At 40.8% G+C, this 25,860-nt stretch overlaps 1 protein-coding gene across 19 annotated transcripts in view; it reads right to left on the reverse strand.

The window, feature by feature from the left end:
• The window catches only part of Nebl (nebulette), a 365,241-nt gene that overhangs the window by 144,436 nt on the left and 194,945 nt on the right, over nucleotides 1–25,860 (reverse strand). For 4 of the 19 annotated variants that reach the window (XM_052728286.1, XM_052728299.1, XM_052728300.1 and 1 more), the window contains exons 1-3: nucleotides 9,485–13,158; nucleotides 8,830–8,919; nucleotides 307–499 (exon numbers count right to left, since the gene is read on the reverse strand). Coding sequence is in view for 1 of the 19 variants with exons in the window: in XM_052728302.1 (XP_052584262.1) it covers nucleotides 13,165–13,272 (108 nt within the window). In the remaining 18 variants the exon portion in view is untranslated. The other 15 variants (XM_052728295.1, XM_052728285.1, XM_052728296.1 and 12 more) reach the window with 13 other exon arrangements.

The following is a 25,860-nucleotide window of genomic DNA, read 5'->3' on the forward strand; positions in this document are numbered from 1 at the left end:
ATGGTCCTAAGCTCACCATGTGGCCTCCAAAAATGCCATTTAGGAATAATCTAATTTCTGTACCAGCAAAAGACACTATCTTTGGTATTTGCCCTATGGCACAAGACTCCAGATAAAACATATAACAATGCTTGCAAAATCCTAGAAGAGAAATGCTGCATAGACATTGATGCAAAAAATAATATAAATGAAATAACAAACATGAAAGACTGTCCAACACACAGTGAGCCCTTCAGGAATCTTCTCTCCCATCTGTCTAAAGTCCAGAGAGAGGTGTCAAAGAGACAATGATTGACAGGCACATACCTGAATTCTGCACAGCCAAATAAGGAAGAAGAGGCAAATGTTGAATACCCTTGCAGAATGTATACACTTTGGTGGTACAAGAAGTCATGAAGTTTTCTCCAAAAGTCATACATTATTCCAAACATGGGAATTGGATTTCCATGTGATCACATCTTTTCATCATCTCACAAGGAAAATCTCTACTTTCAGGAACCTGTGAAGTCATAGATAGTGGTTCAGTTAATCCCTGAACTTCAGAAGCTAAGGCAAAAAGATCATGAGTTTGAAGTAAGTACATGCTAAACAAAAAGACTCTATCTCAAAATGAAGATAGATAGAAGATAGATGGATGGACAGACAGACAGACAGATAGATTATAGATACATAGATACATAGATGATAAATAGATACATAGAAGATAGACAGATTATTTTAGGTAGGTAATCAAGTCAATGGGTGCATGGATGGTTGGATGGATGGATGGATGGATGGATGGATGGATGGATGGATGGACGAGCAGACAGAAGCAAGAAGCTTGTGTTGCTAGCAGCTAGTCAAGTGATGAGCCCTCATGTTTTCCTCAAAGGAAAACTTTTCAAATGTTCTATTTATTGAGCTGGGTGATAGGTACAAATCTCATTTTATTTCCACTCCACATTGAATACAAGTCTCTATATTCCATTTTGATGTGTAATACAGTTCCTGTTTAAAACAGGTATACATTCTTAGTACCAGAAGACTGAAATCAAGTATTATAGACATAGAAACCCCAGTGGCATTTAACTAAGATTAACACATGTATTCTTTTTTCCACAAGAAGAGGTGCAGCTTTTGAGTTATTGATGAGATTTTAGAGAATTTACAGTTTAACACTTTGAGTCCTTCTTTGAATGTACATTCAAAGTCTATTTCTGAATGACTACAAACTTCAATAATGTCTACCCATGAGACTCCAAAGTCATGTGTCCAAACCAAATGGCAAACTAGACTAGAGTTGCCTCTCCAGTCCCTGCCTCTGCCTCTCTGAGCTTTCTCCTAGGCCAGTGAAGACTAGATGAGGGCATGGATCTTTGAAGTTGGAGTTGTTAACTGAAGTCCAGTCCTCTGTAGAAGCAACAATCATTGTTAATCCCTGAGTCACCTCTCCAGTCCCTGCCTCTGCCTCTCTGAGCCTTCTCCTAGCCAGTTTTTTTTTGTATACTTATAGCAATAAGTAAATATTATATATATATATGTATATATATATTCTAAATAAATATTTGTTTTAAGAATATTATTGCAGGGCTGGGAAGAAAGCTTAGTGGGTAGAGGGTCTTTCCACAAGCCTGACAATCTGAGTTTGCTCCCTGGCATGCACAAGGTAGAAGGGGAGAACTATCTCCTGGAAGTTGTCCTCTGACCTCTACACATGCACACACACACACGTGCAGAAATGTTAAATTAAAAATATATATTAGAGTCCCAGTAATAATAATCTGTGGCACCATCTGCAAACGTTTAAAACAGCACTGGTGGATTTAATAGTTGTTTATTATGATGGTGGTGTGCTTAGCCATTTGCAAGCCACAGTCGCAGACAAATTTTCCTAAACCATCCCACACACAAAACACATATACACACAGATACACAAGGTGTCAGGAGACAAATGGGAATAATGTGGGAAGCAGATGGGATGGGTGCTTCATGGGCAGACTGAGAACACTCTCCGTATGTAAGTCAGGAAAGGGGCCCCCAAAACAGAGTTCACTAAACGTATACAGAAGACTACAGACAGCCTAACACACCTTTATTTTCACATTAGTGTGTGTGTGTTCCATGCTTTGGAGTCTGCTATTGTTCTCAACGACTTTTAAGTTTAGGCCTTTGCTGAAGCACCATTATCTTTGCAGAATTTAGAGTTTTATTGGTTTTAATCTAGCCCTAAAAACACCAATAGTAATGGAATCAAGTTTGGGAGCACTGTAAATAATTTCTGTATCGGTCCTGCCGCCTTCCAAGTGTGTCATATGCTTCTGACCACTGGCATGTGATCAAAATGTTCAACGTTAGTTCATCAACTCTAAAGAACCGGGTGACGTGGCCTACTGAATTCTCTCAGTGACACCACAGCCCTTTTATTCTGTAAGCACACAAAAATATGGCTTTCCTACTTAAAGAAAGAGAGTAAATAGGGGCTTACCCTTCAGAGTACTTAGTAATTTAATGTCTCAAATGGCTTATCTGGCAGAAAATGAATGTGAAATAAATTTATGAAAGTGTTTACAATCCATGCACAGGGGTGGACTGGAGCAACTTTGGGAGAAAATGAGGGCAATAAATGGTTAACTGCCAGCAACAGACTCATGCTGCAGGACACACAAAGGTTCACAGCAGTTGTTAGATTCATTTAGAGAAACTCAGTTTATTTCTCCAGCAGAGCTCTCGCCAGCCAATCTGTATTACAGCCCGCGGGAGCCTTAATATTCTCAGCAGGATCAAGATTCGGGCCACACTGATTCAGCCATTTAATCTTGCACGAGAACAATATTTGGCAGGAAAAGACCCCAAAGCACCGAGGGGATATCCCAGTGGTTCGTTGTCAGCACAGACTGGGCCAAGAACACGGAAGAGAGAAACCAAACCATACAAACCAGTGCTGACGTCTCCCGCACCAGCTCTCCACTCAAAGGTGCACAGACATGCCACGCATGCAGGGAAACACAGCGTCTACACCTAGAGAGCTAGCTCAGTCATAAATGTGTCTTTAAAGGGTAAGATGCTTTCTTAACGTTCTTGGTGCTCTTGTGAAAACCCCAAGATTTAAAATTATGACTCTACAGACAGGAGGGGGAAAGGAGACGAATGCAAAATAGCCATAATTACGCCTTGGACTTTTCAAATTTTTCATAAGCACAAAAGCAAACATAGATGAAGTATATTTAGAACAGTTGTATGTGTGAATATATATATATGTATTATATTCTTTAAGCCATCATTAAATTAACAAACTGAGCAATATTTTTCCATAATTAGACATTTGTGCCATCTTATAGATGATAGTACGATTTGGTTTTTGAGGAAATCTACATTTCCTGTTTTATACTTCTGCTAAGCAATTTGGGTAGTTTGATTTAATTTAGAGTATTTTGAGAAATCCATGCTGACAGGTAAAGGGGGAATTGGGAAAAATAGATACAGAAAAATGAGAAAACAAAATAAAATAAATAGCACCTATTACTTTACAACAGTGTAAACCACTCAGTAAAATTCTTGTGTGTGTGCGTGTGTGTGTGTGCGTGTGCGTGTGTGCGTGTGTGTGTGTGTGTGATATGTGTATGTGAACTGTATATATGTGTTTATGGGTGTGCACACCCACATATATGCAGAGGGCAGAGGAAGACTTTGAGCTCCTACACCATTGCTCTGCACCTCATTCCCTGGAGACAGAGTCTCACTGAACCTGGAGCTAGGCTGGCAGCCAGCGAGACCCAGAAGTCCTCTTCTCTCTCCTGCCCCACAGTGATAGAGCCATGTTCAACCATGCCCAGCTTTTACAAGGGTTCTGAGCTTTTGAACTCAGGTCCTCACATTTACACAGGAAGTATTCTTACTTACTGAGCTATTTCCCAACCCCTCAGTAAGACCATTTTTAAATCATTTTTAAATAGTAAGATCAAAAGTTCTATTTCTTCATCTCCCAAACACGGGACAGTTATTCTTCTCATCTTAACACATTATCTCCCTCTATGAAGCATTCATCACAGCTGGGTAGATGCATTGTCTAATTCAGTGTAAAGTGTTGCTATGACAATTAACCTTTAGCCTTTCAGAGACTACAAGCTTCCTGAGGCCAAGGATCAGGCCTGTTTCATTTCTCATATTCCCTATCTCCTAAGGGTTTACACACAGGAAACACTTTAAAATGTTTAAGTTAACAAGTTCTCAAAGTGGCTTTCCCTTCCAAATCCTCATTTGTATTTATAGACACCCAAAATAGACATGCCTGAAAATATAGTAGCTCCTCTGGCAATCTTGACCCAACCCCCAATTGAGTAACAGGATCTCTCCCGCACCCCGACATGTGTATGTCGTATGCCCCAACCTTTGACGTGATGAGACATACAAAACCCTCCCTTGCTTTTGATGCTTCATAACCCATTGACTAGACCCTCTACCTTTGCTTAGGCCATACCAGTCCACTCCATATGTCCTAGTGTGAAAATGAAAGGCATAAAAAAGAACTCGTTTCTCTCTTCTAAACCCACAAGGCCTGGTGTAATGTGATGTCCACAGCCAGAGTTTACTTCACATACATGCATACTCATGTAAGACACTCATGTCAGAAATGGAGGCAACTTCCATTTCTAACTTATTCTTTATAGACAAAGCACTTGTTTTAAAGGTTTCAAACATAAAATTGAAGTACAATAGACCATGCCTACAGTCTCAGTGACTCAGGAGGGTGAGGCAGGAGGATCATCTGAACACAGGTATTTGAGATTAGCCTGAGCAACAAAGAGAGAGACACTGATTCTAAATCCAAAGCCAAGCCAAACTAAACACAAAAACTAAGACAACAAAAAATTTGAACTTTAGCTTGCCTTCTAAAATTTCATAACAAATCAGGTGGTGGTGGCACACACCTTTAATGCCAGCACTCGGGAGGCAGAGGCTGGGGATCACTGTGGGTTTGAGGCCAGCCTGGTCTACAGAGAGAGTTCCAGGGCTGTCACATAGAAAAACCCTGTCTCCAAAAAAAAGAAAGAAAAAAAGGAAAAATAAAAGAACTTAAACCAAAGTAAAATGAGGGTCATAAGGGGAGAGCCTTAATCTCATTGGACCAATGCTCTTGTAAGAAGAGGAGAGCTCAGAGCTCCCCACACACACCTGCATACAAGCAAAGGTCACAGAAAGACCCAAGGGGGAGGCAGTGATAGTTTACAGGTCAGGAAGAAAGTCCTCACTAGTGGCCAACCCACTCAACCTTTACCTAACACACCCAGGCTCTAGACCAGTGAGAAAATAAACCCCTGTTCTTTGAAGCACTCAGCCTGTGGTATTTTGCGATGTCAACTCATTATGGTCTGGATGTGAAATGTTCCTCCTACCTTGAGGCGCCTGTGTTTGAATACTTGACCCCCAGCTGGTAGTGCTGTTTTGGAAGGTTATGGAAATCTGGGGACACGGTGCCTAGCTGGCATACATACACTGGTAAGGGCAGACCTTGAAGGTGATAGATGCTTCTGGTCTGACTGGAGCTCTCTGCTCCTTGAACTGCCATGGTCTGAAGAAGCCTATGATGTAATATTCTACCGCTTCAGCCGCTCTCCTCGGCTTTCTCCACCATGATAGGTTGTCTCCTTGGAACCAAACAAATCCTTCCTCCCTTGCATGGCTTCTGCGGGTGCTTTGCCGGGGCACTATGAAACTGTACACCACTGAAGCAGTTCTTGTAAATTTTTGTGGGTTTTGTTTTGGAATTTTTTGTTTGTTTGTTTTATTGGTGGTGTTGGTGTTTGTTTGTTTTGATACTCTGGCTACAATGTTCTAGAACGGAGGTAGTTCTTATATTTTCAATATAGTTAAATTCTTAGGTGACACAGTAGGAAGCCATGGATCATACTTTACTGAAGAAGTATTGCTACAGTCATCCAATAAAACTATCGAAGTTGTCACATATTTAAGTAGGGCGCGCACACACACAGTAAGTAGTATCAAACAATATAAACAAGAATGACAAAATTCACAGTAACTTCTAAAACTAAAGGCCCCTCTAAAGAGGGGTTTTGATGAGAAAGAAAACTCAAAATACATTACTATTTTACAGATGATTGCTTCATTTGGTTATTCAATACACACTTACTGGGTATGGGCTACATACCAAGCACTAGTCTGGCTACTGGAGATCTTGTACTCTGACTCTTTAACAGGCTTTCGGGACCCTACTCCTCATAGTGGTCACCCTGCCCAGCCTTAAAACATGGGAGGTGATTAGTCTTACTACAACTTGATATGCCATATTTTGTTGATATTCATGGGAAGCCTGCCCTTTCCTAAACAGAAACGGAGAAAGAGTGGATTGGGGGGTGGGAACCGAGGGGGGTTGGGGGGGCTGGGAAGAGAAAAAGGAGTGGAAACTGTGGCCAGGATGTAACATTAATTATTTAATATTTTGAGAGAGAGAGACAGACAGACAGACAGAGACAGAGAGAGAGACAGAGACAGAGAGAGAATTAGTCCTCCCCTTTACTGTGGCATTTATCTTAGGAAAGATTTTATGAGCCAGGACTGACAAGTATGTAGAAAGTCAAACTGGTCCAAAAATTGATGGGGGCAGAGGTCAATTCCTTTGTTCTCCAGGTTAGCACTGTGCTGTATCACACCTTTCTGAAGTCCAACATGGGCCAGAGGAGAAAACACCAGTGGTCCTATGGAAGCAGAGGACAAGAATAACGAGATAGAAAGAAGGGTCAAGACTGAATGGGGAACCACTGAGCCAGCAGAGGCAATGAGCTTTCTAATCAGAAGCGCAAGTCCGTGGAGCTCAGAGGGCCACCAAAGCTCCAAGTTTCAGCTCTTGCTAAACCAGGGATAGTCTCACTTTCCATGCAAAGTATTTTGCGTTTTATCCTGAAGGCAGTAGGGAACCAAGGCCAGATTCTAAGAGAGACCATGACACAATCCAATGTTCATTTTAGGAATAATTTGCAGGAAATCATGTGGAGAACAACCTGGAATGGGGCAAGAAGAATCAAGACTCTACTCCAGAAATCCAACTAATAGACTGGGACATGTCCTGAATAAAGGAGACAACATGTCATGCTGTGCATTCTTGGAGATTGTGAAACAATAAATGAAAGAGTACATGATTCTCACTCTCTTGAAGTTAGAGAAGAAAGACCATTAGGCACATAAAATACTAATTACAACCAACATGTGGAATATAATGTGTGAAATGATGGTAGAAAATGACTATACCTCCTCCTCAGAGCACTGGAACTGTTCCAGAGGTGAGGAAGATCACAAGTTGTCTGGTGAGTGCACACCTGGGGTCAGGGGGTCAGGACTTCAGTTCCAGCAGTGTCAAATTGGCCCAAACAAGAAGAATGACTCATAGGAAAGTCCAGAACAGATTAAAGTCCAGGCATAGAAGAAATGGGCAAACAGTGTTGACAAGCAGCAAAGATAAGGCCGGAAATAGTTCAGGCAATTGCAAAAGGTCACTAGAGCCCGATAAAGGGCATAGGAGATTACACTTCATCCTGCTCAAAGGGGAGGTCCAAAGGAGGTTTTTTTTAAGGGGTCACAGCAAGGTCTTGGTGAAGCAGATACTTTGGAAAGAGTCATCTGACAATGGTGTTTAAGATACAACGGAAAGAGCAAGAGGAGCTTGGAAGGAGAAACGACCAATTATGGGGCTGCCGCAGAAGTGAAGCAGGAAGAGAAGCTGGATGTGGAGGGATGGAAGAAAAAGAAACGGGGAGACAGACTTTCGCAAAAGCAGCACCTCAAGAAATCATCCCTGGACCCTTCATCTCTGTCTCCAAGCAGAAGTCACAGGTGCTAATGCTCGCATTGTGGAGGTTCTTCTCCAATCACCCCTCGAGACAAAGCTATTTAGCAAGAAGCCCTGTTCTTGCCATGCACAAGTAATTACTGGTCTGAGACATATTTGTTTCTTTAAGTGACTGTGGCTAAAAAATTGGGGATAAAAAGCAGAGATCAGCCTTTGAAGTTCTGCCCTACATGAAAAAAATAAAGCAAAGCCAGGTGTGAGGGAAACCATGAATGGGAAAGAAAAGGCCAAAAGGTAATTTTCCATATATTTTTCTCAGGAAGGTCTAAGTGTTCCTTATAGAAATCCTTTCCCTGAGGAGAGAGGTTGTTCAGAGGGTCTAATTAAACAGTGTGTCAAAGTGTTCCAAAACGCATGAACTATTCATGAACATGTGTTAGACATTATAAGGAAAATATGTGCTGTTGTCCCACTACTTTCTTTGACACACTTGATCTCTGCCTTCAGAAAGCGTGCTAGTGACCCACTGCTGCGTTGGATCACGTCAGAGTTACTAGTGGAGATGAACCGGAGGTAGAACGCAGGCTGTTCGAGCAGCATAGAGGTTCACTCTAAAACTACACGCCTTCAAGGGCTCTGTTCTTACCCACCAACTTCATAACTAATTGATTATGTTAATAAAACTAGCAATGGGTCATAACTAAATACCACCCCATTCTCCTTACAAATTAGTGTGTGCTGAACTACTTCAAATCGAGAGCTTTCATGTAAATTTTTACTTAATGATGCATGCTATATTTCTTATATAAGGAGGAGAATGAACAAAAAATATCCATTTGTATGCTGCATGACTCTCTAATTTCTATCTTTCTCTCCTTTCAAAAACCACTGCCATGTTTGCTGTGTACAAAAAGAAAGCAAGTTACCCATGTCAGTTGTTTGGATTCATATAAGACCTAATTGCCTCCTACAGGGTAATTTTGCCACCAGTTTACAATTAGCATGCATTTCTCATGCATGAGTTGACCCAATTACATAACAAATTTTACCTTTGGGGATTTCTCTTGACTGCTTGTCTTCTGTCCACCATACAACTCAATTTCACACTGTCAGCAGCTGAACATGGTTTCAGTCAGTCTCTGTCAAAATGATTTATTTAAATTACAAACAGAGACCAAATCCCTAGATAATCGCCCCTACCCTCTCACGCTCACCCTCACATTCAACTTAACTTTGAATCAAATCTTTTAATAGTCCATAGACACTGTATTCAATTATTTAGTTCCAATAATCCAATATTTCTGAAGCTAACTCATAAAGTCCCGGGGAACTAAATCAGCAGTGTCCTTGTGAGTTTATTAATGGGTGTATAATTTATTTTACATTCTAAGTCAATGAAAATTTATGTGGCTATATCAAAAGAGTTAGAATTAATTACATTTCAGTATCAAATTACAGACAGCTTTTGATCTTAGCTTTTCTTGCAAAGCAAGCAAGCTTTTCTTATGAATGGGTATGCTGGTTTGCAAGTGGTAGCAAAAAAAGAAGTATAGTTGGGAAATAGGGTACATAATCAAAGTTATAGGCACTCACAGAGTAAGAGAAATAGTCTGGTAGGCAATGGTATAAGAACACTCACATAGGCACACAAAACTCTTCCCACTGTGCAGCGAGGACAGGCAGATCTGATAATGGTACACTTACTATTTCCATCAGTCTGAAAAAGCCTAGGACTCTCTCACTGGTTTCTTTTTCTTTCCTCTTCATATGGTACTTTTCTTCCACCTATGATCAATTAGAAAATAAACACCTAGTTTTTATCTATGTCATGAGGGCTGTTAAAAACCTCTTGGGGCTGGATTTTATCATTTTATTTCCCAATTCATCCCCAGACTGTGTGAGCTAATTAAAGTGCAGCCTCTATGTGTGCATACACAGCACAGGGAAATCCATCAGTTATCTATGGCAGACCACACCAAGTCCCTGCAGTGTGTGCTGAGCAGCTCACTGCCTTGCCACCCTGTTCAGCGGTTGAAGACCCACGCTGTTTAGAGGGTAAAGGGTGGGAACCTCCTGAAACTAGAGCAGTAACAAGAATCTCCATATGGATGAGATTAAATATGGTTTAATGTTCCCCATAGGCTCAATATTCCCCGATTCACTTCTGTACATGTACCTTCCTAAACTATGGTTAATAAACATGTAAAGAGATGTAAGGGTTTGGGGGTGAAAGGAGCCATATGACAACAGAGTGACTCAATTGTGAAAACCCGTAGAACCCTGAGATCCTAAGACAGAACTTTCCACAAAGCTCCCCAGCTGCATGCTGCTGCAGATTGATCTGAAACAAAACCTGAACTTGTAAACATTGTCCTCTATTAGATTTTTCAGCTGAACATCCGGACTTCCCACTTAAAAAAAAAAATCTCTAAGCCCCGAAAGCATACACAGCCAGTCAAACTTCCTCTGATATGAACATCTTGAATTAAAATGAAGACATCATCAGAACATCACCGGGAAAAAATGAGAACTTTATTTTAAAAGTCAAGTCTGCTTCTTTCCTATGGGTGCATAAACTCCAAGCCCCACCTCTTTTCTTGGTCTTTCTGCAGCTCTCCTGGGTACTGTGGCAGAAGCACCTTAAAAGCCAGCACTTATAAATCTCCTGTGTTCACTACGTTGTCGTTATGGGTACCAAAATAAAGAAGGCAGGGCTAGCCCACATGTACTTCTTTTATTACTCAAAATTCGAAATTTAGGGTTCTGCTGTATCCCACGCCCCTGTAACATTTGCAGACTGAGCTGATATTTCCAAATGACTTCAATTCCTAGACAAATGAACATGAGAGTGTCTGAAAATTTTTTCATAACAGTGACAGACACACACATACAAGCAATCAAAAATGCCCACTCATCCATAACATATTACTCCAAACACCTAGGAGTTATTAAATTCACAGTTTCATGTCTTTATACTTTCCTCAGTCCAAAGGAGATTAACAGCAGCTTAGACAGAGCCACTAAATATCCAAAGGTAAAATGAACTGGAAATATATTCTATAAAGTAGATCAAAAAGAAAAATATAGGTTATAATGATCACTCAGCTTCCCCATCACCTGGGGACTAACGGAAGACTCAACTCACAAACCTCATCTCTTCTTGTCATCAAGGTGAGCTCCACCCAACCATCTCTAGCAGGAAGATACTAGAGTCTTCCCAGTTTAGACACTTGCTCACTTCTTCCTCTCAAAACAGAAACAACCCAGGCCATACTCAAAACTATCTGCGTGGGTTTTGTTCAAATACTTTTCAATGGGTTTAAATGAAAGTGGTCTGGAGAACTAGAATAACCAATGTGGTGGTTTTCAGATCAGTCAGATTTTTCACAGCAAGAGACCCTGCAGTAATATGGAAAACCCAGTACAGAACGGAAAAATTCCATGAAGTTGTCATCTTATAAATGAGTAATAAATTCACCAGACCTCAGAATATTTTGCAGCTTCCCTTCTTCAGAAGTAGGGCCTTAACAGAAATATTGTAAAATCTTTTCCCTACTATAATGCAACCATTGATAGGCCTCATCGAGGCTAAAAGGACAACCACTGTGATTACTGCAGCTGCTAACACCAAGAGAATGCAAAGGGGGAGTGGTTTTAAGACGTGCTTTTAATTAGATGCTTTTAAAGCTGGCCATTGTCCATCTCATAAGCCATATCTCATTGCTGTTTTGAATAGCCTGCAATGTACATGATAATTATAGATTAATACATACCTGCATTATAAAGGGTTTGGCATAGTTAAGAATGGATCTGCAAACGACCTCTGGCATTGAATATAAAGTATATTCCTGCTAATGATAAAGTTTGGTGAAATGATCAGTTATTTTCTAATTACTTATGAACATTGGCTTAATTTGAACATACATGAAAAGGCTTACCTTTGAATGAGCTGCAGTCCTCATGTTAGCTGTCATGGGGATGTCTCAAGTACAGTTGTTTAGTTCTTTGAGAAATACATTTCTATGCTAGTTGAACATTTGAGATAGAACTGTAGTGGGTATAACATTTTAAAACTCTGAGCAGAACTAGCCATGAAATACACCCCTAGTTTGTATTTTTTTAAAACAAGAATGGGTTTTGATTTGAGCAAAGAATGAATGGGGAAAATGACAGTAATTATCTTTCATTCATTATTGGCACTCCAAAGAGTCATAAGAAAAACCAAGAGATGTATATCATAAGGTCTTAGAAGTCAACTCCTTCTCTTTAAATGAAAAAATCAATTCTAATATAAAATGTCCACATAAAGACCAAACAGGATAAACCTTAGAGAATGTGATAAAAAGAAAGACCTCTTCCCAGCCTTGAAATAACATTTTAAACATCAAATATTTATGTTCTTGAAGTTTTGACAAATAACGTTTTCACAAATTACATGCTAAATTCTAGCTGCAAATAGTATGTATATGTATATATACCTATATGAACATGTATCTCATGATCGTGGCCCAATATCAGCAAATTTAAATCCATCTGCTAACTATATGTATTTCCTAGAAATTAGAGCTATATTACTTATAACATCTACATACACAAAGTATGTATATACACTACTTGTAATACCTGTACAAGTGACAGCCGCAATCTCATGAAATAGTAATATGAGCTTTGCATGTTTGCTCACAACTATATCATACACAACTATTGATTTCTGGTCTGATATCTAACATCAAACTACTCCTTTGCAGAAAAATATATTTTGACACATTTCATATAATACCTTGGAAGAAATACAACCACAAATATGAATTACAAAAGTTAAGAATGAACTGTTTATTTAACTTTAGTAAGTACTAAATTCACATTCTAACGTGCCTTGGACTTCTGCCAGTCCCAATTTTTGTTATTCTGGAAAATATATTACTCAAAAGATGTGGCTTCCAAGTAAAAAGTAACTACATATACATATACATATGTTTATTTCTAAAATTAAATGTAACTTATGATTTACAGATATGTAAAGTACACACATAATTAGAAAATACCAGATTTCTTTTTAATATACTCAAAGTATATACTAACTTTATATGGTTATCTACAGGAAAAAAACTGTTAGAATTTTTAATAATAAACATTTAATTTTGACCAAATTTGAAGGCTTGCAGATATTCAAAATATATGATGAAGATACTGAATTTTAACTGCTAGGCTGTAGATAACCGTGAAGAAATCCGAGGGCAAGGATTTAATAGGTGAAGTTGGCATATTTTACGAGTAGACTAAATACCACTCAGCAACAGATATGCTTCACACTTACTTATCTCACATTCACATCCAGAGACACATACCAGAGTCACCCTATCATCAAGAAAAGGGGCACCTACATTACTGATTTGCTCCTGGGTCCTCTTCAGCCTCTGCAACTCCGGAGTGTCTGTGACAATGCTGAAGCCTCTCCCTTTACTTTCTTCAAAATCTCTTTTGTACTTGACCTGACAAGAAAGAGGAAATTGATATGTACACGAACACACATGTACACACACACACACACACACATACACACACACACACACACACACACACACACAGAAAGGTAAACAGGAATCACAGCTCCCACTCAGGATAAGCAGGGGCCCCAGAAGCTGCTGGAATTGGAGGCAATGTCGCCATGCACAGCCCACCACTCAGAAAGAATTATCCTGAGAGGCATGGGGGTGGGGAGGGAACTAAGCAGGCAGTTTGTGGTCCAGAAGCTTTCCCTGTGACCTGTCTGGTCTTCAGGAGGCTACCTAACCATTCTGTGCCTTTCAGGTTTCATCTGTTAAATGATGATAACAACAGAAGTTATTTAACTGAATGTAGGGAAAAGATCAAATGACCCAGTAAATGTGTGTGACTAACTGGTACATATAAGTATTTCACAATGGTTACTATTATCACCATCAATGCTGCTTTTTAAATGGCCACTACTGAAGAAGAAAAAAGTAGAAAAGGGAAATTAAATATTATAGTTAATATTATAAATATAGTACAAGGCCCATCTTGTCAGAGAAAAAGCAATACTTGGAGCCTGGGCTGCCCTGAGTAGGAGGGACACAAATCAACAGCCAGCCCTGCCTGTACAAAATTCCCTTCTATGTCATACAGCAAAGCATATGGATACGATTACACTGTACACTGACAGATGTCGAGTAGATAAATACTTATGAAAATATTTATAAAGAAGGCCACACTTCAGAATTAGAAAGCTCCTCACACTGACCCTTGGTATGCTGTGTGCAGAGCTATGAAGATGCTTGTGTGTGTTGGGACACAATCCTGTAATCTCAGCATTCAGAAGGTAAGGCAGGAGGACCGAGTTCCAGATAAGTCCGACCTACTCAGTGAGAGTCTGTCTTTTTTAAAAAAGGGTGTTAGCGGAGCAGACTGGGATGGAGCCTTAGCAAGGTCAAAGCCTGGGTTCAATCCCAGCACTACCAGTAAGTTAAAAGAAACCGACTAATAGGGAGCTGGGGGCTGGAACAGCCACAGATAAACTCTACAAAGTCTATCTCCTGTTACTTGTCCAGTGACAGTTTGTACCACCAGCGAAACACTTGTTTTGTTAATGACTGCGTGTTCACATTAATGTCTTTTTTTTAAGCCCAAATCAAGAACAATGGATTTGCATTCAGAAGTAAAAACCTCAAGTTAACAGTTAAATTATTATGGGTTTGTTGCAAATGTGGATTCTGAATAGGTTTGAAAGTTCTCTTAGTGGGACCATTCACTGAATGGCACCCATATTTATAAACTCAATCCTGCCAAGTATCCTTAGCCTTGAGGCTACTGGAAGATTTTCTTTGGCCAGATGAGCTTGAAAGAAAAAAAAATTTAAAACCTTGATTAAAAACAAATGGAAAATTTTAGGAAATTCATCAGTTTCAGCTTAGGAATATCTAATTTTCTCTCCACACTTTCCTTAATATTCTCCATAAATTCCTAAGTCCTAAGACCTTTACTTTAGTTATTGCCATAAATAAGTGATCCAATAAATGGTTATATTTTTATTGCAGAGAAAATGCTGAGTGAGCTTGACCTTCTAACCTCACTCTCCCAGCATTCACCAAGGCATCGGGCACAAGTCTGAAGACACACAGGCTCAAAGCACGCTCTCAGTGTATCAGCTTGCTAAGGGAGGCCAGTCAGCTTTGCTCCTGGCACAGTGAGAGACAGGGTAGCCAACTAACGGAGATACGAAAAGACCACAAGGTAATGATAACAAGCATGGAGACCTTCCAGGGAGGCCAGTCTACAAGTCACACCCTCCCATCCCTCGGCAGCTTCAGAGAAAGCACCATAATTGATTCTTTCTGATGTCTGTCTTAAATACTGATTTCCAGAGAAAGAAATAAAAGAGAAAATACACTGAACGCTGGCACTGTAAGTTTGGGACTGATTAGCATCCGGCAGTCCTCGCCACGTTCACAAGACACCTACGTGCAGTTTGGTTTGGGCCTGCCTACTCAAGTGACTTGTTTGGAAAGTGTGCGATCTTCCCTGTAAATGCTTCTCGGTGTTTTAGAAGCTGTTTCTTCCTTTGTAATAGTGCGGTACACTCTCGACACCCACTCAAGCGCCGACCACCCAGTATTTGTTTACTATATACCCAGGGAGCCACGGAGCCATTAGTCAACTGTCTTCTCCACGCTCCCACCCACTTGCATCCTACCCCGCTACAGAGAACACCTGCAGTGGCTCATGGGAGTGGCTCGGCAAATGTTTCAGGAAGAGGAAAGCCAAGGAGAAAAAGAAAGAGGAGGAACTGACAAGAGTTCAAACCTCGAGATCAGAGAGCCTTCTCACAAACAGGAAAGAAAAATGGCTTCTACACGGGCCCGGCATCCGCCAGAGGGACATGGGGAGGGATGAGAGCCAGAACACGCAGCTCAACACACAGATTTGGAAAATAACTGCACCACAGTGTGCTTATGAATTAACTCACCTGACACATTGATTCAAGTATTTATTGAGCTTCCTATCAGCTGCCCGTCTCCTGGCCTTTCCCCAGCGAAGTAAGAAAAGAAAAAAGAAGAAACGCTTTTTTCTTCCCTTGTGCTCAGCACTGCGTATAAAATTTTGACATCAGGTCTTTTGTCTACTCAACTGTTTCTCAAAAACAGTGTATCATGATGACTGCACACATAACAATGGCCTCCAAGGCATGGAATTCTCTGGACTGTCCCCCTTGAGATTTTACTTAGTCATTCGCTCAGTCAGGTATTGTTCCAGGTGTGGAAACAACACCTCAAAGAAAAATGAATACTCCCTAACCTCACCGAGTTTATATCACAACGCAGAGGTGTAGAAGGCACGATCTAAATCAAATGAAGGGGATGCCAGTGAAAAGTTCCAAAGGAAGAGATGCGAGACAGTGGCATGTGCAGTGTCGGAAATAGGGTATTGGGAGGAGACCCCAAACAGAAGTTGACTTTTCAGTAAGCCCTGCAGGGGCTGGGAGCAAAGGGAATTCCACACCCGCCTCTGAGCAGAGCTTTCCAGATATTGGGACCTGGTGGTGTCAGGGCTCTACCTTTGGAATGCTGAGGAAGGCTACTTGGCTCTATGAACTTATATGAACAGAAGTAAGGAGGAGATGAAAGGAAGAAGAGGGCACAGAGTGGCCATGTGCATGCCCAAGGGATGCTGGCTTTTCTTCCTCTTGAGACAAGATCATCAGGAGAGCTACGTCACAACTGACTTTCATTCCAATAGCTCTCTCTGGAGAGGGACGGGAGGGAAGCAAGGGCTCAGGCAGGGCTGGCAGTGTGGGAAACCCTTCACCAGTGCTCCTCCGTCAGCAAGCACCTCTGAGGCCACAGGATGCAGCCGAGCTCTGGATCCAACCTCAGGACCTTGCCTTCCTGGAGAGCTACCAGGCAGCTGTGCAATCTCTTCAAGTGGGACAGGAAGGCAAGGAGATGAGAAGGAAAATCCAAGATGGCAGCCTGAGGTCAGAAAGAGTATGTGCAGAACCTGGTTGGGGAGAGAAGCTGGTAACACAGTCTTGCTTTCTCATAATCTTATCCATTCAACACTAAATAAAGACACCTTGGGGAAAAAATGCACTTTTTTTTTCAGATAGTGTCTTGCTATGTAGCACAAGCTAGCCTTGTACTCACTCACGACCCTCATGACTCAATCTCTCAAGTACTGAAACTATAGGCGTATCTCTCTCTCTCTCTCTCTCTCTCTCTCTCACACACACACACACACACACACACACACACACACACACACACACACTGCAATTTTAATGTCAAATGTAAGAAGAAAGTCACACAATTGACCATTTGGGTTTTTAGTATTTTTTTGCAAAATAACTAAAAATGTAATTTCAAATACAGAATGTTATACAATATTGTTATATTATGTTTGTCCATGTATTGGCATTATGAGTATTTATCTGTATGGATATATGGATATAGATGCATGCATATGTGTTCATGATCACATATGTGCATGTTTGTGTACATAGACTTGTAATGCACAAGTACATACACCTTATACCTAGAGATGAAATTAAAATCACATGTAGATGAATAAAGATTGATAAATGCAGATTCACTCATGAACCAAAGACATGTGATCTAGCCAGTGAACCTCCACTTACAGAAAGTTAAGTCAGCCATTCTAAGTTCCTTCATCTAATGGAGATGTTTGACTAACAGCAGAAACTTGAGACATAAAAGTAGGGGGGAAACATCCAGAGCATGAAAGGATGTATATAAAGGGGATTCCAAACATGAGCTAATGAGGAGTATCAGACGTTCAAGGGGACCCATGGGGCATATCACAATGGGCCAGGGCAGAAGGAGAGGGGAGTTTAGCCTTAAAACAGCTTGTTGGAAACATGCTTAATAGAAGCCTAAAGCCTATGGGCATATTTACTACTGATTCATGTTCCTGTGCTTGTGATTTAATTTCTGATACAATGAGATCAGTGACCAATTCCACTGCCTTGCAAAACACAATAGATGCTTCACATTCTGCTCACGGGAAGGTTGTGAGGAATATAGCATCATAAAACTACATGCAAAACTCTTCATTTGATCTGCAAAATGGTACTGCCTTGTGTGGCTCAATAGAATCCAAGATGCTAGAGAATGTGGGCCATATGCTTCATTGGCTTGGTGCTGTGCACACATTAGAGACTTAATAACCACTTCAATTGGTTACTATTTGGTATTGGTCTTATGTTTTTAAAGCCTAAAATGCAAAACATTGGTTCACCTACAATAATACCCTGTGGGAATTAAGCACTACACAGGAAAATTTGATTAAAGGTAAAGTTAATTTTAACAAATACTGTCAAAGAATTGAGTTCAAAGGTAAATTTGCTTTTTACAAATTAATACCACAATTTGTAAATGCATGGTTAATTAAATAAAATGAAAGTTATAATTACCTCTTCAAAACATAATCAAAATTCATTAAAAGTAATTTCCATGAATTGTTGTCTTTAAATTAGCCTTCCATAGCAACATAAAGACACTTGGAGATGTTTCCAAATTTTTCAGGTTTCCGTGTAATAACATCCAACTCTATCAGATTCAGGGGTCCCTTTATCAAAAGTTAAGCCTATATTTTATTACAAAACAAGTAATCTAAATATATAACAACCTAAAAATACATAATGTTTTCATTAATTTCTGTATCAGCTCCTCCATAATGGTCAAGATACTTGACTATATCTGATTAGTTAACTGAGAGACTCAGCCAAGGATAAATTGGTCTTGTGCCCCAGCTGCACCCCTGACTAGCTATGTGACCTCAAGCAGGATGTTTAACCTCTCTGAGACTTTGTTTCCTCAAGGACAAAACAAGTATAATTGTAGTAAAATACTGACAGCACCTTTGTGTGATAGTTAAATGAGATGGTGATAATGCCTAGCAGTCAGTAATGTCTACTATGTTCCAAGTTCTGCACTGGTCACTTTCCATATCGTGGGAATGCAGACTAGATAGGTACTTCAGCAGATAATGTGTATGAAGCACTGAGCATCCCATTCCCAGAGGCAAGTATTTACTCTATCCCAGTGATTAAACATCCAGGTGAAGTATGCAACCATTTGGTGGGCACCATGCCATCAGTAGCTGAGAAATCTTGCCATCCTCTTTTCTTCAAAGTAGAAATAAATAAATGCAGGAGACACAAATTTAAATGTTCTTCACATAAGAGTCTCAGGTAAAAACTGGCAGGTAGGCATTTTGGCCCATTGTATAGAAAAAGGAAGTTTGACGTCACGAAGCTAGCAAAGGGCAGAGATCCCATCATTCTGGCAACTTCACTGACATTACTTTGCAATTTATCTGAGAATTTTTTGAAACACTGAAGTGGGAAATGTTAAACTGAACACAAATGAGGTATAACAATGTTCCGTGCACAGGCAGAGATGGGCATACACACTACTGAGCGATTCTTAGGGAAGGGTGTCAGACAAGCTGCACAGCTTCAAATTTAGCCCCTTCGTTACCTATGATAGATCCACAAAATGGTGTCACAAAATGACAAGGAGAATCACTCAGAGTCTAGAGTAGCCCAGCCTACACGTCACCACAAACATCATTCTATTATATCACGGCTGATAGCAACAAAATCGTCAACATGTCCAATTAACGGTGAGCAGGTGTGGGGTACCAAAGCCCAAAGTGTGGTAATGGTGAAAATGTTGATGCAAAGCAAAAAAATAAATAAACAAACAAGCCACACTGACATAGAAAACTTGTGCCTAAATACACAAATCCTTTTAACTATTTATCCTTTAGACAGCCAGTTTCACCTTAAAATCTACATGATTATGACTTTTGAATGCCAACAGCTTAACTCACACACAGCATAGAACATTACTAAAATTAACTGAACTAAGGTACTGTGCATAGTTAAATCAAGGACAAAAAAATTACAACAAGAAGCACTCTTAAGTACCTGTTTTCACTTATAAAGGCCTGGGAGATGAGCAGTTTCCAGTTAGGAAATAGTTTATCAAGAAGTTAGAAACTTAGAACATAAGCTTCATTCCAACTATGATGAAGAAAGAAATCGCCATAAACTAGGAACCAAGCAAATGTACACAAATAGTGTTAAGAAGTGGTAGCATCAGGTCTTCCTGCTATGTAATAGTAGCTACCATTTACTAAGGGCTTGAAGGCAGCAGATATTGTACCAGGTATTTCACAAACCATTCAAAAAAATCACTCTGTAAAAGACCTATTTTACTATTTTTTATACATGAGAAATATATGAAAACCTATATGGGGCCCACCTAAAACACACTCCTACCTACTCGCTACTCCGTCCACCCAGGGATTCTTAGGAATCATCACTTTCTTCATGGTCTATGTCCTTAACCATGGACTAACCCAAAGACCATCATTCAAACTAAGCTAGTTCAAGTCACCAAGATGGGGAGACCTGAAGATTGGATACAGAGCACAAATGGAGACTCCCACTCTGGCAACTAAAACTCTAAGATATAAAACTCTGGAACTATTCCTGGCTGTGCTTGCCATTACCAGAACCCACAGGGCTAGATTCAACTCCACAATCTGTCTTGATGGCCTCTGATTCCTGGTGTTGCAGAAGCCCTGGAAGACACACTGCTACTCTAGAGCTTTTGACTTGCTACCTTCAAACTAGTGTTTTGTTTTGTTTTGAGACGATAAGAATTGAATTTTGTATCACATGCAGTCAAAAATCCTAATAGAGAAAACTGAGGCTTACTGGCTAGTAATCCAAGGCTAGTACTGCCACCAAAGCAATAGCAGAACCACAGATTCCAACTGAGACCTGCTGTCCCTGAAGTCTTTGCTCTCCCACCCCATCATCTTCAAGATGCCAATTTGAAGATCATTTAGAAGTCAGAGTATCCTTTAAAGGAAAATTAAGTTATAATGAAAACATACTGATATTTCTTTCAAAAGACTTCCAACAAAATGACTTTAAGTGTTAGTTCTTTTTAAAGACTTTAAAATATTTTAAACAAGATCTTAAGTAATCTTCCTATGAGTTGTAGTAACTAGTCAGTATTGATCCTTTAATGGCTTCTCACACTACTAGTTAGATGCCCAATAGGTATACATCAAATGAGTAGCTAAGATATCAACCTCAAAATGAAACTTTGAAATGTCTGCAGTCCTGCAAGTCTCTAAGTTAATTCAGTAGCTCAACAGGGGAAAAAGGATACCAAAAAGCTCAAGCAAATTCCCCAAGGCTTGATAATTTTGAGAGACAACCTACTAAGTTAATCTGTAGATTGATTGCTAGATTTTCTCACCTTCCTTCCTGTAAATGTTCAGGTCTCATGACTCAGTAAGTACAGGGTATTCTAGGGGCAATTAGAGTCTCTTCTTGTCTGCTGCTGTTGAGAGGGCCCATCTAGGTGGATGCATGGTGAGGGGCTAGGTAAGCACATGCCTATGTAAATATTCCAGAAGGATTTAGAGGTTTTCTTTTCCCTCTAGAATAAACATCTCGAGAAACAATGTTTTATTTTTTGTTTTGTTTTTTTGCCTTATTGTATAGTCACAAAGAGAAAGAAGAAAATGAGACTCTTAAGAGTATCCTAAATGGGAAAGAGGGGTCAGTTCGAGGGTGTCATGGGTGCTTTTACTTCACTGAATAATCCTGATTTTGGAATGCCATTCTGCCTGGGCCCATGCACATCACACTCAGACATTTCCACATAAGTGAGAATACAGCTTTTTGAGAAACAGGAATACGTTGGCATTGCCAACAAGCCAGGTGGTCCCACTGTTTGGAAACCATCTGGTCTGAGTTTTCTCTTTGTCAGCACCATCAATACATCAGTAGCAAGAGCTATTATGAGAATTGTGTGTGTTTCAGTCCTTTAAATAAACTCAAACAAAACTACCCTGAATGTAAATTTGTTATTTCTTTGAATCAGGCTTTCAGGCTAGAGTGAATATCAAGACAGACGAGATATACTCTAAAACCTACCTTCATTACGTGACTTCACAAAACCATATTACATAATGCTAGAGGTACTTTCAGCCCAACTCCAGCAGCATCTGGAGGCTGTGTCAACCTCTAGTGGGGTCACTTCATCTAACCCACCACTTGCAAAATGGGGAATTTTCTCCTGCTACAGCTGCCAAAACAAATCAATATATTCAGTGGGCTCTGTTCTAGGGCTTAGATATCGAGAATGCTCAGACATGTTACTTAATCAATTAAGGGCAAAGGGGCTTTAGGAAAGTTAGGTCTAATTAATCAAAGGTGCTGTGGCTCCTTGTCCCGTGGACATGACAAACTAATAATTGGAACTCACCAAGTCACCACCTGGAAGTTCCTGCCCTGACTGCAAAGCAGGGCAGCAAGCATGTGCTACATACAGAACATCTGGCTTTTCCCTAACCCTAAAACAAGGGAGGCTGGCTTGCTAAAAATGCAGGCTCTCCACGGCACCCACGTGCAAACAGACACTGGCATTAATAAACCCCGTATCCTAAGTAAGACCTTAATCTCAGCTTCAGCCAAAGATAAAGTTCCCGGGCCCAGATGTTTTTATCAGAATACTCAAAGTCAGATCTCCCTAAATGCCAGCATCTCCCCTCCAAGGCAAGCCTCCATTTCAATGCCCTTTAGATAGAAGCCAGAAGTCACCGTGTCACATCCACTTAAGAAGGGACAAATTAAAGAGGTTAAAGTAGTGACCTCAAGTTAAAAGAGAAAGAAAGTGAGGCCATAGAGATGGCACTTCCTTCTCCCAGCAGGTCATCCTCGTCCCCTTTCTTGGCACCGCCGTTTGACTTGTCAAAACTGCTTTTCTTCATCTGCACCTGACATCTAAATCATCTGACAGGCACATAACCTTATCAAATTTCTAGTTACAGTGCAAATAGAGGTAACAAACCATATCCACGGAAATGGGGAACAGCTACACAAAGAGCTGGGACTGCAGCCGAGAGGATGGCCACTCCAGGCCTGCTGGCCTGAAAGCCCCCTGCAAAGGGAGGAGGTCTGGGCAAGATAAAAGTCTCATTCCACCAAATCCAATCACTGCTCCGATTCTCCTGCCTGAGATCAAATCAACCAAAAGGCTCCACATCAGGGTTGAAAAGCATTGTGAAATCAATGGTGTTTATCCGCTCCAACTAGCACTTAAGCTTAAAAGGCAAATGTAACTAAAGCATCAGAATGATGCCTTTGAAAGTCCTGGGCCCACTACAGAACGCAGCAACACATACAGCGATGTTACAAAATACCATTTCCTAGTACAGTATTGGTATGCAAGGATCAACACAGCCTCAGATAGCTCCCTGCTAGTATTTGCACAGGACAGATAGGAAAAATAGTAGGTAATGGGTCACATAAAAACATTATCATTTGATCAAAATTCATTATGGACATGAACGAAACTGTCACAATAGTAAACATTATCGTGCATAATTAATATATGCAAACAAAAACATTTTTTTCAAAAATTAATCATCTTAAAAACATGGGATGGAACATAAATAATCTTGCACGTGGTTGTATGTACAGGTAGAGGTCAGAGGTCCTCAGGGGCCATCCATGCTGGTTTTTGGAACAGGGTCTCTCACTGACCTGGAACTCATAGATTGGGTTAGGCTGTATGCCTCGCACACCCAGGGGATCTGCCTCTCCCTCTCCCTGGCCTGGGATTACAAGCATGTATTGCCATGTCCACCTATTTTTTTAGGTGGATCCTTTCACTTGCACAGCAAACACCTTACCAGCTGACCATTCTCCCCAACCCAATAAACCCTTTTTATAAAAATCTATTGTTTGCTCGTTAGTTTAAATGCTCTGGCTCACAAAATTTATGAAAACACTACCCCAAAAATAGGGAAATAGATATTTTTAAATGTAATGAGCTAGGCAATCATCTAATTAAAGGGCAAACTCAAAATTAGATTTAACTTCATCATCCAACCATAAACATCTCTCTCTCCTAGTTGAGGCTTTTTAATCCCAGTCCCAGAAAAGGCTCAGCCAGGCTGAAATATTCAAATCACGACACCAAGTCCTTTTCATTTTCTTAATGAAGACAGATCAGTAATGGCCAAAGGTGTACTGTTTATTAGGATAAGGGCGCTGTGTCTGGGCGCTACTGTACTTGCCGTGATTCTTGGTAAAACTGACAAGGAGAGGTAATGAGACACTTAAGAATCACAAGAGTTTGGAAAGTCTTGGTGTTATGATTGGGTTATAAAATGCAACCCCAGAGACTCTTGTGTCTAAGAGCTTGGTGGACAGCTAGTAGCTTTATTTTGGGAGGTTAGGGACCCTTTGGGACATTGTGACACAGTTCATTGGGGGTGTATTATCCCTGACTCTTCCCGTTATGCTGTCCGTCTCCTGGTTCAAGTGCGTGCAGACCCATCACCACGTGATCCAACTGCCAGAGATGGGGCCACTCTACCAACCTGCCGGTGCCACTACAGTTAACTGAAATAATCTCGGAACCTGTGAGCCCAAATGAACCTTGGCTTGTTGAAATTGCTTCTGCCCTGTATTTGTCACAGTGAGGCAAAAGGTAGTTAATACAGTGGGTACTTCAGAGAGCTAAGAAAGAGCTGGTGGAAGTGCAAACAGAGCAGCTCCCGGGGCGATATGGCAACCACTGCTCTATGGGAAATTCAGCCACCTGTGTTAAACCTGGATTTTTAGCAAGGGAGCTCTGAATAAACAGTTTTTCTGATAAGACTCTGAGACCTGAATGGGCTGGCTTGAACTTAATTCTGATCTTAGAAAATATCAAATTGTTGACTGTTAGAGTAATTTAGATAAGCTTAGTTTGTGAGTCAACGAGTATATTGCTTATACAGTAGTTATTGAAAAACACTGTCTTACTCTGCAAGTACCAGCTCAGATCCCTTGTGTCCTGAGCACCACTGGCTGGAAAAGACATGAAGTTCAAACACAGACCTACTAAACCAAGGACACATCCTGAGAGAAGGATGTCTGCCCCAAATGGCGAGAGATAGAGAGACAGGGAGAGAGGGAGAGAGAGAGAGACAGACAGACAGACAGACAGAGACAGAGAGAGAGGGGAGGAAGAGAGAGGGAGGGAGAGAGGGAGAGAGAGACAGACAGACAGAGACAGAGAGGGGAGGAAGAGAGAAGGAGGGAGAGAGAAAGAGAGAGAGACAGACAGAAAAGAGAGAGGGGGAAGGAGAGAGGAAATGGGGGAAGGAGAGAGGGAGGGAGGAAACAAAACAGAGTCATTCTGTTGTTGGTTTCAGAAATAAAAAAAAAGTCTAGTCTGAGTTACTTTCTTCCTAACTAGCTTTTCACAATAAACATGAAACTACTGCTTTTTAAGGAGGTGAGCATTCCTTGAGTACTCAGCCTCCATCACCTTTTGTTTGGGGAACATCTACTCTGTATTCCGTTGAAAATACTGCTCTCTCTAGAGAGAAATAATTTGAAACTAGTTAGAGCACCACATTTGCCTCTCAGTAACAGAAGAGCCTGTCAGGGCTGGGGGCACCCAGGGCACTATTTCCCAGGCACCTCTCTTCCACAGGCCTGGCAACTAGAAAGATGTAGGCTGAAGGTGTAGCAGCCGCGTTGCTACCACAAAGCAAACCAGACTGAAAAGAAGACACAGAGTTGGGAGATGGGACATATCCGAGCCCCTTTTGGCAGCCTTTCCCAAACACCAACTTCACTCTCAGACGTGGGCATCAGTGCCAACAACTCTGATGTTCGCTGACGGTGAGATACCCTGCACTAGCAACAGGTGGTCCTAAGTGATTCGCTGTCTACACATCATCAGCACACAAACATCTAAACGGCTTTGGAGTCTCCTAGACTGCTTTCTTCTCCGTATCATTGGCTCCATTTTCCAGGCCAAGACTTAACACAGCTGCTTGTGAGTAGGTCTACTTACCACACTAACGGACAGAGTGTTTACATAAGGCTTGAGAAGGCACTATGTAGTTACAGAACCCCAGAAATCGCCATCAAGTACCTCTGAAACATTATTGTGTGTGATGCATGTCAGAGAACAATACAGTGGGATCCATTCTCTTCCTTCACTTTCACAGGG

This window comes from Peromyscus californicus, unplaced genomic scaffold (genome assembly GCF_007827085.1).
Source record: "Peromyscus californicus insignis strain IS unplaced genomic scaffold, ASM782708v3 Scaffold_8__1_contigs__length_139910024, whole genome shotgun sequence".
In the NCBI taxonomy this organism is placed as follows: domain Eukaryota; kingdom Metazoa; phylum Chordata; class Mammalia; order Rodentia; family Cricetidae; genus Peromyscus; species Peromyscus californicus.